We start from the raw sequence: 17,150 nt of genomic DNA on the forward strand, positions 1-17,150 counted from the left end.
TGGGGTTTCACGGCAGCTGAGGTTTCTCCCAGATGTGTTGATTCTTCAGATTTGCTGTCTGTCTTGAGCTTGGGCATAGCATCTTTCCCTGGCTTTGGATATAGTCTTTAGTCAAAGAGAGGTGGGCAGGGCAGGGTGGAGCCATGAGTATGTGGAATGCATACTTAGAAAAGGAGCTCACACACAGCATCTACAGCTAGAATATAGCTCCTCAGAATAGCAGGCCTGGACATCTGATCCCTGTTAACTCTCTCCTGCCTCTGCTCCCCATTCTGCCATTGGAGCTACTGTACAGTGAGTGATGTGGCTATAGTTCCTAGGAAGTCATCTCAGCAAAGGAGTTCAATTCCATTTCTACTGCCTTCTGCAATTCTGGCTATCAAATGGTGCTCTCAGCAGGAATGGTGTGTCCTTCTCTCTTTCCTGTTCTTTCTTCTCTTGGCTCTTCCCTCTTTGGACTTATCATTCCAGTGTTGGCTTGATCCAGCCTTCCTCTGGTTATCCTTCTAAGGTATTCACTATCAGTTTGGGGGGGGGGGCAGTAGACAGAAATGCAATGCTCATGCCCTATAGGACCCTCCCATATTCAGTTCTTATTTTTTAGACATAGGTCATATGGAAGGTTTGGGGAAACAGAAATACAAGATGGCTGTGGACTATGCTGCTGTGAGGCAAGCAAGCAGGCTTATCCAAATGCCTCTTGATGTACAGCAATGACAAAGGCCAAGGTGAACATAAGACACAGAGTTCTAGGGCTGAATACTGTGGTTCATCTACATGTTTACGGTCAAAAAATATTCCCCTAGAGAGTAATGATAGTTGATAGACAAAAGAAGAAGTACACATTAGCAAGTCAAAAGAGAGAAGGGAAGAACACTTTGATGGAGAGAATGGAATGTGTCAAGGTGACCTTGAGGTGTGGAGGGACAACATGGAAAGCTCAAGAGCTGTGTGAGAGTCGGTGTGGCTTACCGAGGAGACTATGATGAACTGAACCCCCATGAGTGGATCTGGAAAATGCCTTGTAAGAAGGAGAACTCAAGGGTGAAAAGGAATGTCTAAAGGGCTTTTAGTAGAAAAATAATACCATTGAAGTCATATAGTAAAGATCTTTATGAATTCTGTCAGGGATCAGATAGGTAGAAAGTTTGGGCTAGTTGGATATGGAGGGGACAGGGAAGAGGCTGGGCCAAATCCAGGAGATAGTTGGTGATCACCCAGGCAGGGATGAGCTGTGGGAGGCCTGAGGAGGCCTCGCCTATCTTTTATATATCTCTCATACATCTTGTCTTCTGTCTGTTGGCCTGAGTATTCTTCCCTTCCTTAAGCTCTAGGCATTTGTTTTCCACATCTGTTCAATATTCCTAGGGGCAGGGCACTGGAAACCTATTTTTGACAGTGAACCCCATTTGAGTTCACAACCTGACAAAGATATTGGATACTTTAGTGCACACCAGGCACTGTGTTGCGGCAGATGATGGTGGGGAGAAATCACAGTGAATAGCCACCTGTCCCAGAACAAAGACATTTCCCAGTGCCCAGCCCGGGAAGTGTTCAGAGGAGGCCCACACATCAGGCCTTAATACATGTTTGCCGACTATTTGAATATCTCTTTCCGACACTTCACTTGCAAGAAATCTTGCTGTCTGCATGCAAGAGAGAAATTATAAATGTTTTCTGATTAGTTCCACTATTCAGAGCCCATTCCTAAATCAGCACAGGAAACAGCTAAGCGAAAACTTCTGCCTCTTTCTTCCTTTACAAACTGCCTGTGTCTTATTCTTCCTCCAGCTTTTTTTCTTTGGTGATGTCTAGACAGTTAGAACAAAACTTTTAACTGTGCTAGAAATAACTTGTCCCTTAGGATTTCCTCCTTTCCCCTTGCTTTGCCCAAACTGGGGTATCATGAGATCTTAAGAAATATTCCTCACACAGTAGACAGGATGTCAAAAGGCCTGGGTTGGGCTACAATAGATCACATGAAGGCTACTATGGGCAACTCCTAACAGAGCTTTAACTCAACATTTTCTCAGGTAACATTGCTCTCTCTCTCCCTGTGCTGCTTAGAAGGCTGTTCATAGCATCACCTGGAAGTGCCAATACTTGTGTGCTATCACCCAGTGGTAGTCAGTTTTGTGGCAGCCCTCCCTCCCTCCCTCCCTCCTCCCTCCCTCCCTCCCTCCCTCCCTCCCTCCCTCCCTCCCTCCCTTTTCTCCTCTCTTAGGATTGTTATTGACTTCATTTGGGCCTCACTATCCCTTCCTGGGATCATCGTAATAATCTACTAACCCAAAGCTGGGAACATAAGGATTATATTATATCAAATCCCAGGAAAAGAGAAATTTTTCTCCCACATATCCCCAAATCTAAGACATATAAATTCCCAGAAGGACACCTACAGGAAATGATGTTCCCATATCGATTCTTATTGCGGTTTTCATCTTCCTTGGCTGTGTCCCATGAAGCTGTCTGTCCCTCTGGTAAGGCCTACAAAGCAAAGGCAGATTGGTTAGCATAGCCTGAGATAGCAACTCTCCTCAAGTGTAGATGAGCCAACAACAGGAAATGAATATCCACTGTGATGGGCACTCAGTATAAAGGGCTATGTGCCTATAGTGCTGCCTCCTGTGGACTTACCTTGCTTGTTCATTGGCTCAAATATTGTTCTGTCTTCTTTCTGTCATGAACTTACAGTCTACAGCAGCAAGGATTCATTCATTCATTCATTCATTCATTCATTCATATACTCAGCAGATACTCATTGATCCCCTAATAGGTTTTGGAAATTTTTCTACTTACTAGGACTCTAGAGTATTCAATGGATTAGGAAATGTAGCAAAGGACAAAGCAAATCCAAATTTATATAATGAAGATATGAAGAAATAGAGCAGGATAGAAGTTTAGGAAGTTTTCTGTGAAAAACTCACATGTAAATTCATTCCTTGTTGGGGTGAAGAAGCCAGTCACACTGAGAAAAGTAAGAAGTGCTTTCCAAGCAAAAGAAACAGATGCAAAGGTCAGAGATTGACCACATGATCCTGTTCATAGATGAGAGTATGGTAGGATTGTTGGGGTAGGAGCTAATGACTGGAAAATTCTAGAGAGATTTGAGAATCCAAATGACCCCCAAGCACTATAGTTACTGGTTAATACAGAATTTTGTTCTAAGTGTGGTAGGGAACCATTGGAGGGCTCTGAGTAAGGAGGTCACCTCATATGCTATACAAAGGGCATTCATGTTCCTGTGTGGAATGCAGGCTGTAGGAAAGCCAGAGAAGAAACAGGATAATTGGTTGTGAATTTACTGCAATCATACCTCATAATGGTGCTTGGACTGTTGGATCAGGCGGTAGTAGTAGACATAAGAAAAGTAATTATTTTGTGGTGTTCAGTTGAGTGTGTCTGACTTAGGTTGCCTCAGGAGCAGAACCAGAGATGAGGCTTTCAGTACAAGTGGTTGGGTTTGGAGGCAATCAAAGAGAATGAGTAGGAGAATGGGGAAAGCAGACAATCAAGGGTATGAAGCTGACAGGGCAGACTGTCACTGTACCACCAAGCAAAACTTGGGTGTAATAATTAATGAGCATATCCATGTTCAGGGCTCTTGGACGAGAAGGGAAGGAGAGAGTTGGAATGCTTATCCATTGTTTCCCTTCTACTGCAGTTGGAGAACAACTGTTAGAAATCCTCCATATTTATGCCATGCTCTGTAAGTAGTGTGGATATTCTTTAGTCTTGAGGAAGCCCTTGGATAGCAAAGCAGATGCTTACTAGAGGAAGCTGTCAGGTTGGTAGGCTTGAGAACCATGAATGTGTGGATTTGTACAGGGTACTAACGCAAGGAATTTAGATAGGAACTATGAAAGAAAGAATGAAGGCTGGCCTTTAGGTCAATGGTTTTAAGAACCAGAGAAATACCATTTACTGAAATGGAGAAATATAAGGAAGAAATATGATTGATTGGGTAGGAATTAAGCATTGCATTTTGGGTACATAATACACTTAGGAGATTGCCAGTGGGTACTGTGTATATTTTAATATGTTGAAATTAGTAAAAAATGATAATAGTAATAATGGCACCCAAATTTGAGATGTCTGTAAGATATATAAGCTGAGCCATTGATCAGGAAATTTAATGTAGAGCTCTAGAGCTTAAAGGGAGGGATGAGCTAGAAAGTCATCAGTCAGTTTAAGAGGGAGGCAACTATGTAAGTGACAGCCAAGGAAACAACTGTATGGATAGTCTGCAAGAGCTGAGTGCCAAGTGGTCCAGAACAAAGGGAAGACGCAGTCAGTCCCATCATGGAGAGGAGAAATGAGCATTCATGAAGTAGGAACAGCTTTAGCAAGCCTGCAGCAGCATGCAGGGCAAGCCCTATTTTTGATGAGTGTCTCTATCCATCCTCACAGAAGGACAGGCTGAATGTCCTGCCCATGGTCCTTGCATTACTTATGGTACTGAATTTGCAGCTTCTGGTTTGCACAGCGGAGGAGAAGACATTCACTCATCTAAACACATCAGCCTTCACCTTGCCCATCTATTCCTCATTAGGTACATTCTAAGCAAGAGCAAGAACTCATCAATTGGCCAGAAATCCAGTCACTCAGCAGGCTGTGGGCTCAGAGGCAGGCATGGCCACTGTGCATGAAAAAGTAGCGTTTGTGTACAGTGAACCCTTTCTTACATCTGGTCTCACATGGGCTTCACCAACTTTGGTGGGATTCCCATAGCAAAGGTTATATTCAAGACTCATCTGTGAAAATCTGGACACATATTTGAATCATACCTTCTGGCTGTAGAATAAAAGCAACCACAGACAAATGCATCTGTTTGTAAGTATGTGTTTAGCTGGTGTCTATGGTTTGCTGACCTGTTTTTTTTCCTAGCATGGCCATGGGCTTCATCTATGCAGTGGTTGGATATGTAGGACTGGTGTCCATTCTGTCTCCTCTCCTTCCCACAGCCACCTTTGAAAGGCACAAATGAGAGGGCTTTGTCTGGGCTCCATGGCTAAGCCATGCTTTCTAATTTTGCTCTAAGGTGCCTTTGCAACTGTTGTTAGCTCAGAATGTTGTTCTTGGTGTGCCTCAAACCCTTAGGTAGGTATCTCAGAGGGGAAACAAAGCAAGCCTGGCCTCTGGGTACCAAGCATCTCTATAGCAACCTATACCTTGGTTTATCTTTAGAGCACAGATGCTTCCTGCTCCTGCTCCTCACTGCTTCCAACCCCACCCTACTCCTGACCAGGCAGCCTCACTTCTGTAGGTCAGCCTGCTAGTATACTGGTGTGTGTCAGGGGCTCAATGACAGCTTTGCCTTTCATGATATTTGGGCTGAGCTTTGGGGATCAGATTTGCCACTTGAAACTCTCTGGGATAAAAGTCCACTGTTCATTCCAACATGGTGGTGGGGCAGAATATTTTCACATGAATCTTATGGGAAAATATGTTTAGTATTGCAGATGCAGCATGTGTGCCAGAATTTAGGTTTCAGTTAGCTTAAGGTCTTTTTATGGCTACATGCTAGCATTGCTTGTGTATGGTTTCAAGCTCTTAATATCAAGGTCTTATTCCAGACCAGATAAGTCACTGTCTGTGATAAAATGTGGACACAGGCAATGATCAAAGCTCTCACAGGATTTTACTGTGAAAGTGGTAAATTGACCTGCAGAGATAATTTATCTTTGGATCTCCTCTTTGGTTTCCCTGGCTTTGGTTTTGTTCCCTCCAATTTATCCTCCATTGTTATCAGAGTGATCTTTATAAACTGCGAACAGGACCCAGTTACTTCTCTTTTTATTGAATAAATTCCAAATTCATAACAGGCCTTTCATGACTTCCTCCTAAATATTCTTTCAGCCTTACTTCTTGCCATGTACAAAGACCTTCAGATTTCTGAGTCTTTACACATGTTCTTTCTACTTGAAATTCCCTTCTACTTGAGGTTTCCTGTAAAATCTCTAGGTATCTTTCCAAACTCATCCAAGCTTCTTCTCTTTTGTAGTCTTTAGGCTCACCCTTCCTTACTGTATTCTCAGCTAGAGTCAGTCACTTCTATATTATCACATGGACATCTCTACCTCTAATAACATAAAAGCCCATCTTCCAACTTGGCTTCTTAACTTCCATGGGCTTCTTCAGGGAAAGGATAACATTACATTTATAATTCTGTTTCCAGGGCCCACTGCTAGGACTGTACTTCATACTGTTAGAATGACAAGTTTGGAATGAATGGAATGACTAATAAATGAAGTGCTTCTATGCCTGTGGATGACAAAGATCTTGGAATTGCAGAATCATCAGTGAGCTTGAAAACTTCCTGCCTACTGTGGCCTTCAGGAAGCTGATCAGCTGATTCACAGTGTCAATCACTGGGACACCCTCAGTGACAGAATGCTCACTGTCGTTTCCTGCCTGTCTTCTGAGTAGCATTGCTGGCTGGATTTCTCCTTCCTCTGGCCCTGTGCTCTGTCTTGGTCTGCCTCCATGGGCCCAGTAGAAGAAGCATGGGCCCTCTGTGTTGTAACACTGCAGAGATCCAATGAAGGTCCATCTTGCCACTCCTAGAGTTTTTAATGGTTGCTTAACATCACAACCATGCCCTTGGGAATAAGCCAAGGCAAAGCTATTCCAGGAAAATCCTGCACCCAACATAACAGTTGTAAAGACTGAAGGCTACTTCCCCATGGGAAAACACATAGGCACCTACTATAGCCCCAGGACTTCTGTCTCCCCCTAGTGAGGTTGAAGGAAATCAGGGACGGGGTGTGGGGGTGGGTATGGGTTTGTGATGATGTTGACAAATATAGAAGGTGTGCCTAATAGAGCCACCAAGAGGAGGTGGTAATGGCCCCTAATTGGCAGACTTTGATCACCCATATGTTTCCCCTTTTAGGCAGCTGCAGTCTAATAGAGGATAATCTCTTCAAGAAAACAAATCTGAGGGGTAAGAGCATGAAAGGGAGACTCATCTCGTCTTCAAAGTGAAGGAGCCAGGGGCATTATTTTTACATTAGTGGCTAGTTACAGTAGATTGACCAGGGAATGGTGGCAGTCATTAGGAGCTAATCACATTCTTTTGAAACCAAAATTGCCACCTCGTTATACTCCTCTATTATCAATCTCTGGTTCCCTTTTCTTGTTCTTTCTCCTTAAAGTGTGAAGCCCTATTTTTGCATTCCCCTCTGAGTGTGGAAAGGTTTCCCGCTCTTTCATAGCGCTCCTTTCCCAAGGAAGTCACTTAATTTTTGTTCAAAAGATCTGTTTGGGGATGTCCTTGTCCCTGGAGAGCTGAGCCTTGGTATTCATCACATCCTCAAAAGTCAGATTTGAAAAGGTCTTTTGAGAAAAACAGAAGAACTAGATTATTGTGGAACCAAGGTAAGTGAGGTCTGGAGGCAGGAGAATAGCTGCTCAGCAGCACAGGAGACTGTGTTCCTCCTTCCCACACTTCCTTCCACACTAGTCATCTGAGCCTAGGTTCTGTCCCTGGTTGTAGAAATGATGGCTGCAGATGTGACAGATACTATGCCACAAACCCCTTTCACTGTGGGGAGAGGCAGATGACATGCAAACAAACAAGTGATTACAGTTTATACTGTGTGCTTTGAAGGCGATAAGCAGGGTACACAGGGAGACAGCAGCTAGGGATAAAGCACAATTCAGATAGAGAGGTTTGGGCAGGTTTTTTTTGAAAAGGTGACATTTGAGAAGGAGAAAAGCAGACCTGGTACTGGCAAGCTGGCCTGACACTCATAGCTGAACCCTAGGGCTCTCCTACTGAGCATAAACATTTCACAGAAACCAGTCTGAGATGAGAGCCCTTGTGAGAGTCATGATGGGAAGGAACAATTGTAAGACCTTTCTTCAATCACATCTGAACACAGACAAAAATATGAGCATTGTTCATGACCACAAAGAAAATGGCTAAACATCCCTCAATCCCAGCTGACAGGAATGCCCACTGCCTCTTTGTCAGCTACATTTTTCTCTCAGTAAGATTCATCAAGCTGTCCAATAATACCACATCTAGCATCTAATCTGGAGCTTGCTTAAGCCATCGATAATTTCACTGAGCATGGCCCCACATTCTATAAGCCCTTTCTGACATCTGTTTCCTGAGAGGTCCACCCCTCACCATGTTGCACGCTCATTTCTTTCCAATTGAACTATTTAAAGCTAGAGGGAAGATCTTTAAGACTCAGGAAGTAAAACTTACAAGACTCAAAGAATAAACAGCTTACAAGTCTTAGGAAGTTCCTAAAATTTAGAAGATTCACAAGGTCCCTCTCTAGGGTTATATAGGCAGTAACAGATGCTGCAGAGAGGAGATTCTCCAACCAGCCTTCCGGCTACAAATCCTATGGGGGAAAACCAGGGATGGAGCTTTTGTGAGCCATTACCATGCTTTGTGGGCTTTTTGTTATGATATAGCTGCCTTAGTCTCATACATGTCCTGTATGTAAACCTTCACCCATACTCCTGTAAGTGACCTCAATAAACTTACTGGTTCACTAAGCTAGACTTGGCAGGATTATTTCTTTGGTCTGTTGTCAGTTATCTATCTGGAGTGAATTGATTTGTTCATGTGTCCCTAGGAAAAGTTACACAGCACCTGGGGTATGCAATAAACCCAACTTCCTCAATACTATATATGTGACTATTAATCTTTGGTTGACATATTTGATTTCAAACTAAATGATAAGCTAATATAAACCATGGCAAGAGCTGGGAGGAGTGTTCCAGGTGAAGGGAAGAATAAGTGCAGAGGCTCTGAGATGGAAGGGGCTCATGGCATTCTAGAACATGAAGAAAGAACAAGAGATATACATATGTGGATCAGTGGCACATAGATGTAGACAGAGTTTTCCTGTCTCACAGCTGCTCCCAAATAATCACTCAGAGGCTTAATGTTAATTACAAATGCTCGGCCAATAACTCAGGCTTATTACTTAGTAGCTCATATATTTTAAGTTAACCCATATTCCTTATTTATGCTCTGCCATGTGGTGGTACCTTTATTAGCATGGCATGTACAGTTCATCTCTTGTTCCATCTACATCTGGCTGGTGACTCCAGACTCTGTCCTTCTTCCTCCCAGCATTCTCCTACTCTGGCTCTCCTGCTAATCTTATTCTGTTCAGCTATTGGCCAGTCAGCTTATTTATTAAACCAGTCACATCGACATATATTCACACAGTGTAAAGGAATATTCCTCAGCACATAGGTGTGACTCAGTGAAAGTCCTACGGGTCACAGATAGGATGTGAGTTTTACTCAAAGTCAATAGGAATGCTTTGGGATTATTTTATGAGGAGGAAGCATAGCCATGGTCACATCATGATAAACAGTAGAGAGCACTTGTCACCTGATTCACCCTCACTTCACCTTTGTTGATAGGTCTGATGGATTTCATGCTGAAATGATTATTGGTGCCTACTCTTCTTATGACTGACAATCACCTGCCAAGTCACAGGGTTAGTTGAGGCTCAGACCACATGATCTCAAATCATTCCTTCTTAGGCTCTGTTGTGCTAACTTAGTCCCCAATTCTGAGTAACCTGCCTCTGTTTCCCTACTTAGTACTTTAATTCCCTGTTAGAACTAAGAATCATCCCTAATGATTGCCTGGCTAGTTCTTTTTAATCTATTAGTTGGATTGGTCCTACTAGCTAAGAGGGGCCTTTATAATGCTTTTAATTCTTCTTTGGATCCAAACCCCAAATAGTGAGACCTCAGAGCAGAGTTTCTGAGAAGAACTCATCTCCAATCCTGTGCTGAGGTGTGCCAGTCCACTTCACTTTCCTGCAGCCCCACTAACCGAGCAGCTCTGTCAGCAGTGATTCCTTCCTTCATTCCCTTTGGCTTGACTGTATCCCAGGAGATAATTGGATGTGAAATGCCCTGAGGTGCAGCAAAACCAGGCCCCAGGATTGCTGATCAGCCAGTTCCCGGATGATGCTTCAGGGCACAGCCAAGAGCCTGCCTCCCCCATAATCAGTTCAGCCCACCAGGATTTCTTCCTGTTCCCACTGTATTCCATGGCAGGAAACTTCTGTAGAGTCCTCACCAAGGAGGAGCCATTTTAGTAGGGCCTGTCATTAGCTTTTCTTGTCAAGAAATACTTAGAGCACACCAACTATGCATGTGAACGGGGGAAAGGCAGAAAGGCAAGCTGTCTGTAGTGCTTGAATATTTTCACTGGGAGTCATTTTGCCATCCAAGCCCCAATAATGTGACACACCCTTCAGGCAAAAGGAGGGGAAGGGTAGAAACACAGTGGGAGCAGGAAGAACAGTTTTGTTATTTCCCCCTTAGGGATCCTGATTATGTAGGTGTCTACACCATTCTGTGCATTTCTTAAAACTCAGCACGGGCATGCTCAAAATTAAAATATAAATTATTTAACATAGAAAATGAAGAGGCATGTTCCACAGAGCTTTGCGACAATTAGTGATTACCTGAGGTAAAGCCCACAGCATCTAGACCAATGCCTGAGGTGTAAGGTGTTCACAGACTATTCATCCCCCTCCATACAAAGATCCATCATAGCTTACTCAAAGAATTTGCTGTGTGCCCCATAAGAAACATCCAAGTTATTGGCATAAGCATAAATAGGGGTACTCAAGGCAACATTTGTCTCAGATTGTCACAAATCAAAGGAATTCTTGGGATATAGGTTCTCAGTTTTAAAATGCGGGCCTTCCTAGGAAGCAAGAATGAGTTATTTTTCAGGCAAGACATACAATTCAGTTAGTAGAGAATTCCATCATCTGTTGGGAGTCTAAGGTTCAGTCCCAATCTATTCATGGACTCATTTAATACTCAATTTACTGAAGTCTGTGGGGGAACTTACTAGATAATAAGGGCCACCATGGACAGCTGTGCAGGTTGGGGACAATACAAGAGCAATAGATCTAAAGAAGCACTGTGCACATGCCAGACAGTATAATTTTCTATATATCTGTATTATGAACGTCTTTTGGAAGGTGACAGTTAAGTATCTTGAGGCAGTTACACCTTCTGCTGTTTCTCTCTGAGGTGCTGTGTGAGTTAGTGGTGGCCTTGGCAGAGGCTAAGCTTTCAACAAACGCTACCTATTCTGTGCGGAAAAGCATATGCCTTGGGGATTATAAATGTGGATGGAGAAGGCAGGAGGGGATGACTAATGATATCTATTCAAAATGGCATCAGGAGAGCAAATATTATTGCATACCATGTCACTAAATAGATGGTAATTTATGAATTCTGCTGGTGAAGCAAAGTAGAAAATCAGATTGCTGCAAGATATAGGTATTTGTCTGCCATGGGAACTTGGATCAAGTCAGAATAGTTGAGTGTGTGTCTGTGCGTCGAGTCATAAAACATTCCTTAAAGGGCCCAATTACAGCCTGCACTTAGGAGACTGAGGCAGGGTAGTTCAAGAGCTCAAGGCTAGCCTGGGTTATACAGTGAGCTCCAGTCTCAAAGTCACAGAAAAGGAAAAAGGCTAGGGATGCAGCTCATTCATTTGGTAGAGTGCTTGCTGAGCAAGCATGAGAACCCAAGTTCAACTCTCAGAACCCAAGTGACACAAAAAGCTGGTCATGGTAGCTTGTAATCCCAGTGCTGGGCTGACAGAGACCAATGGATCTCTGGGGCTTGCTGGTCAACTTGATGAAGGAAATCAGTGGGTTCCAGACCAGTGAGAAACCTTGTCTCTAGAAAGAAGGCGGAAGTACATCCTAAGGAATGGCATTCAAGAGCTTGATCTTTGGTTTCCATATGCTTGTATGTACATGCACACAAACCCACACAAAATGTGTGTACTTAGACATGCATACATGTGTGAGTGCATACACACAGACACAGACAGAGAGACAGACAGACACACACCAAAGTTTAAAAAAACAGATTTTTTTCAGATGACAATTTTTATGTCAGTGGCTCTCAAACTTGGTGGATATCCACATTTCCTAAGGATAAACACAGCACCCCACAGCTGTCAGGTTCAAAAGGAACTCTGGACAAATGGTTATGTGTTATGTCTATTAACAGACCAAAGCACATGCTGGCCTCCAGTCTTTCTCAGCATCACAAACACTAGTTGCAGAGTCCATGCTGGCATCCTGGCTCTTCTTAGCTCTTCTTGCCCTGCCCCCACTCTAAAGTTCCTCAGCTCATGGGCTTCCCTTTCCCCAGCTTCTCATTACCATAGAAACCTGCCATTTCAGCTATGAGCTCTCTATTTTCTCTATCTTCCTTTCTTGGCCTCCTCAATCAGTTGTCTCTTTCTCCCTACCCCCTGCCCTGCTCCCCACTCTCTCCTCTCTCCTGGCCTGGTTCAGTCTGCTATCCATGTTCAAGTACACTACTTTCTCTCCTGGCTTTGGATTCTTCCAGATTCCTCTGGATTTACTCTCCCTCATATTTACAATAAAAACCTTCCCCTCAACCATGCCATGTCCTCGATTTATACAATAGCTATCCGGCATCAGTGACCCTATGCCTCAGTGTCCTTTCTTAACTCTCTAGCTGCTCTGACATACATTAACTCTGGAGAGCTGCTGTTGTAGGCAGCAAGGCAGAGGCACATAGCAAATGCCCTGGGGGAGACTCAGCCTCAAAGTTAAAGGCTGATGCTCCACTCATCCTGAGGGACCACCCACACAGGTAAGGGGTGTTCTGTGTTGGCTTCTTTCTGTAAGACATATTGTCTTTTACTTGGGGTGAGCCATTTTAAAAATCTTATGTTTAATTGACACATACTAATTGTGTATATCTATGAGGTATCCTCTGACAGCTCAGTACATCTATACAATACATAATGATCAGATTGGGTAATTAGCATATCTGTCACCTCAGACAGATGTCATTTCTTTGTGTTAGGAATATTCAAAACCTCCAGCAGCTATTCTGAAATACACAATCAACTGTTGTCAACACAGTCACACTACTGTAGACTTTAAAGCTGTTCTTCCTTCCCAACTGTGCCCAAGCACCTACAATCCATCTTTTCTCTACCCTTCCCTCCTCAAAACTCTTCCCAGGTTCTAGTGACCACTGTTTTAGTCTCTGCTTCTTTAAAATGAGTATTTTAGTTTCCACATTTAAGTGAGACCATGTGCTATCTGTCTTTCTATGCCTGACTTATTTCACTTAACATAATGGTCTCTTGTTCATCCGTAATGCTGCAAATGACAGTCTCATTTGTACAGATGAATATTTCATTGAGTATGCATACTACATTTTCTTTATCATTCATCTGCCAATGGACCCCTAGGTTGATTCCATATCTTAGCTATTGTAAGTGAAGATGTCTGTTCTATATTCTCATTTAAATTCCTTTGATGTATAACTCAATGTAGGATAGTTCTATTATGTGGTAGTTCTATTTCTAGCTATTTAAAGACTCTCCACACTGTTTTCCATAATGGTTGTGCTTATTACATGCCCACCAACAATATGTGAGTTCCCCTACCTCTTGATTCTCCACTAGCATTTATTTCCTGCCTTAAAATAAAAATTAATGTGTATGAATGTTTTGCCTGCTTGTATGTATATCACATGTGTGTCTGGTACCCACAGAGGCCAGAAGAAGGCATCAGATTCCTGGGACTGAAGATATGGATGATTGTTGGGTTGTTATGTGGGTTCTAGGGAATTGATCCTGGGTGCTCTGCAAGAACATAAGTGTTCCTACCCACCAAGATATCTCTCTATCCCTCTATTTCCTGCCAAATGATAACAGCAATTCTAACTAGGGTGGGCTAATAGCTCACTTTGGTTTTGATTTGCATCTTGGATAAAATTATTGCTAATCACTTAAATTTTTAACCAGCTCTTCCTAATAATATTTTATACTTGTATGTTATTTTCCAGATGTTTTAGGGAAGAAAAAAAGAAGACTTTGTCCTTATTTTCAAGCTCAGTGGAGAAGCTTGCACTAGGATCTCCTGATCCCTTCCAGCTCTGAGCTGGGATATAGCCTCCAGGCCCAGCCCCAAGACCATTGTTTTAGTTATGCATACTACACACAAGCATCTAGGAGGTTGTTTCTGGGCTAACAACTCTTTCTTAAACTTCAGTGTTAGAAGGGATAAATTGCTGTAGACCATGATCGTGATCTTGTTGATTATGGTGGTGGTAGTGGTGGGGGGTGATATATAATGATAGCTTAGTGGTTAAGAGCACTTAAACAAGGACCCAAGTTACCAGCACTTAGGTCAGGGAATGTTCAACCACCTATAACTGCAGTTCCAGGGATCTGATGCCCTTTACTGGTCTTCACAGGCACAGCACAGATACACACAGATGCACAGACACAGATACACACAGACAAAGACACATACAGATACACAGACACTGACACACAGACACAGACACACACACACACACACACACACACACACACACACACACACAGAGTGTACATAGTTTTCCATATTCTACTTTGCCTCAGCTCAATGTCATATCTTTTGTGATAGTTCTTATTTATCTTGGTAACAGGCAACAAAGCCAAAATAAATAATAACAATGCCTTCACCCATGTGCCTCTAAAGCAGTAGTTCTCAATCTGTGGGTCACAAGCCGTGTGGGAGGTGATTGAAAGACCATTTCACAGGGGTAATAAATCAGATATTCTGCATATCAGATATTTACTTTATGACTCATAACAGTACCAAAATTACAGTTATTAAGTACCAACAAAATAATTTTATTGTAGGGGGTCACCACAACATATGGAACTGTATTAAAGGATCATAGCATTAGGAAGGTTGAGAACCAATGCTCTAAAACATTCTATCTAGAGTTAAGCTATGGAATTCCCTTCTGTGGTGAGGTCTCCAGCTTCCTTAACACATGGTCTTCATTTCTTCTCTTCAGTTATCTCTAGTGCCTGAAATAGTAGAAGGGATACCACTGGTACTTAGATGGTGTTTGTGACCAGATGAGTGATTAGAAAAAGCCATATACTATCAGACTTTAAAAGAGCTGCAAACTCCACAGTCAAGCATTTCACAGAGGATGAAACTAGGATTCACTCAGGAGAAAACCTTGTCTAAGACTATGCAGAATCTTGGGATCTGGGTGAGAACTAGGTCTTGATTCTTGGTTCAAGAACCTTTCTACAGAATCTCGAGGATCACTCACTCAGTTGGGAGGGTTCCTGTAGCAAACATAAACAAATAAATGCTGTCACCTGTGTTATGAACAGTGTTGATAAAAATAGGCCAAAGGGACTGAGTTAATAATATCATCCATGTGAGCTCTTTCCCAAGTTTGACACCACATGAGTCCAATGCCTTTTTGGTCACTTTTAGGAACTGGCCCATTTTCTTCCTGTTTTAACCCTGCCAGGAGAGTGAGATGAGCAGGTGGGAGCCTGGCTCTTCCATTTGGGCCATTATGATTTTGCAGAGTAGACGAATGACCATGTTTTCCCATTTATGATTTGAGCATCTGCCACTAATTTCTCATGCCTGTCCCCAGAACCCCTCTCATCTATAAATCAAGGAACTGGACCAGAGTCCCTCTAGCAACAGGATGTTCTGTTAATCTGTTACCAACTGGGGGGTGTACTTTGTGCCTGCTCAGGAAGCTTCCATTGCCATGGTTATGCGCCATTAGGAGGCTGCCTGTCTGACATCACCCACAGATGACTAAGCAAGATGGCCTCTCCCCTCAAAAGCTGTGCACATGGTGTATCCAGCCAGAGCTGGAAAATGAACAAATGTTTGCTCTTCATTAGACTGCATCATATTCCTCACAGCTGTTCCTTGTTGCCTTAAATAGTCTTAATGGAGCTGTGATAACCAGACACCTTCTGGTCACCCTACTGGGCTTATTCCATTCATTACTAGGACAAGCTGTCTGGGTTGGATGGGGATTAACATACTTGTGTTCTTTGTCTGTATCACAAAGTCACCTCTTCCTATTTTCCCTCATCTTTCCCAGACCTGTTACTCTTCTGTTCATCATGCTATCCTGCTCTCTAGCTAACATCTGTTCACTTTGCTGACATGCTATGGCATCTTTTGTTGGTTTGTTACTACAAAAAGTGAGATCATCTTGGCTAGAGTTGGGAGAATAGGAAAGAAGAAAAGGTTCTGTAGTTCATGACCATGTTATGGTCTTTGTTTGAATGTGACTGATTCTATTTCAGGCAGATTTGTGGGTCAGACAATAAAACAGACATAGTGATGGTCTGTGGACACAGATATGGCCCACACTGGAAACTCCAGGGGTTTCCTAAGACTAGTGACTAGTAATTTTTAAAGTATATTTTAATCAACTAGAAATCTTGTTGAAATCTCTGATCCCACCATAGCACATTTTATTTTAATTGGTCTGAAATATGGCCAATGCACTGCTGTTTTAAATTTTTTTCCCCAGGTTAATTTTAACCTGAAGCCAAGATTAAAAATCTCAGCTGATACCTAAATATGCATGGCAAGTGAAGTTAATTTGCCTTAGTCCTTCTTGAATTCTTTGAACTATGGTTATTCAACTAGATCCTGAGATTTAGGCATGGGAGAGGGTGCCCCAGAGACTTCTGTGGTAAGGAAACCTAATTACTCAGGCCAAAAGGTTCTTATTTGGACTCTCATAATATTAGATATACAAAGGGCTCTTGGATTACCATGACCAATCCACTCATACTCAGTACATGAGGATATAAGTGAGAACCAGAGGCAAGGAATGACTTGCTGAAGATCACCTACATACTTGAGAAAACGGTAGGATGTGAGTACAAGCATTTAACTCTCAGTGCAGGATAAGCCATGTATTACTTCAAGCAGTGAAACTTAGAAGATGTATATTGAGGGACTTAAGTTCCATGTCAAAGGGAACAAGATGACTTTACAGCTTTACATACAGAGTGTGTGTGTGGGGGCGGCTCATCTGGGCTCTAGGCCCAGCCTCCATGTTTGGGCAGTGCAGGTCCATCGTTTCCAAGAATTATTGTCCTGACTGCTTACTTGCCTCTGGTATCTCTTCTCTACTACAAGATTTAATGTGTGAATCTACTTCAAATTTTCTGTCCTGTCTGTGGCCCCCATGACCCTAGAATGAAATCCAAATTCCTTAGTGTGCCAAATACTGCCCTCTTCCTGGACATGTAGGTTCCTGATAATAACCCCAGCCCCAACTCCCTTCAGGAACTCTCA

The 17,150-nt window shown here is 42.7% G+C and overlaps 1 protein-coding gene across 11 annotated transcripts in view; it reads right to left on the reverse strand.

Moving 5' to 3' along the window:
- Positions 1–17,150, reverse strand: part of Ptprt (protein tyrosine phosphatase receptor type T) — a 1,105,165-nt gene that overhangs the window by 66,525 nt on the left and 1,021,490 nt on the right. For all 11 annotated transcript variants that reach the window (XM_028868606.2, XM_028868602.2, XM_028868605.2 and 8 more), the window contains one exon: positions 2,400–2,487. In XM_028868606.2, coding sequence (XP_028724439.1) covers positions 2,400–2,487 — 88 coding nt within the window. The remainder of the gene's footprint in view (positions 1–2,399; positions 2,488–17,150) is intronic.

This window comes from Peromyscus leucopus, chromosome 4 (assembly GCF_004664715.2).
Source record: "Peromyscus leucopus breed LL Stock chromosome 4, UCI_PerLeu_2.1, whole genome shotgun sequence".
Taxonomy (NCBI): domain Eukaryota; kingdom Metazoa; phylum Chordata; class Mammalia; order Rodentia; family Cricetidae; genus Peromyscus; species Peromyscus leucopus.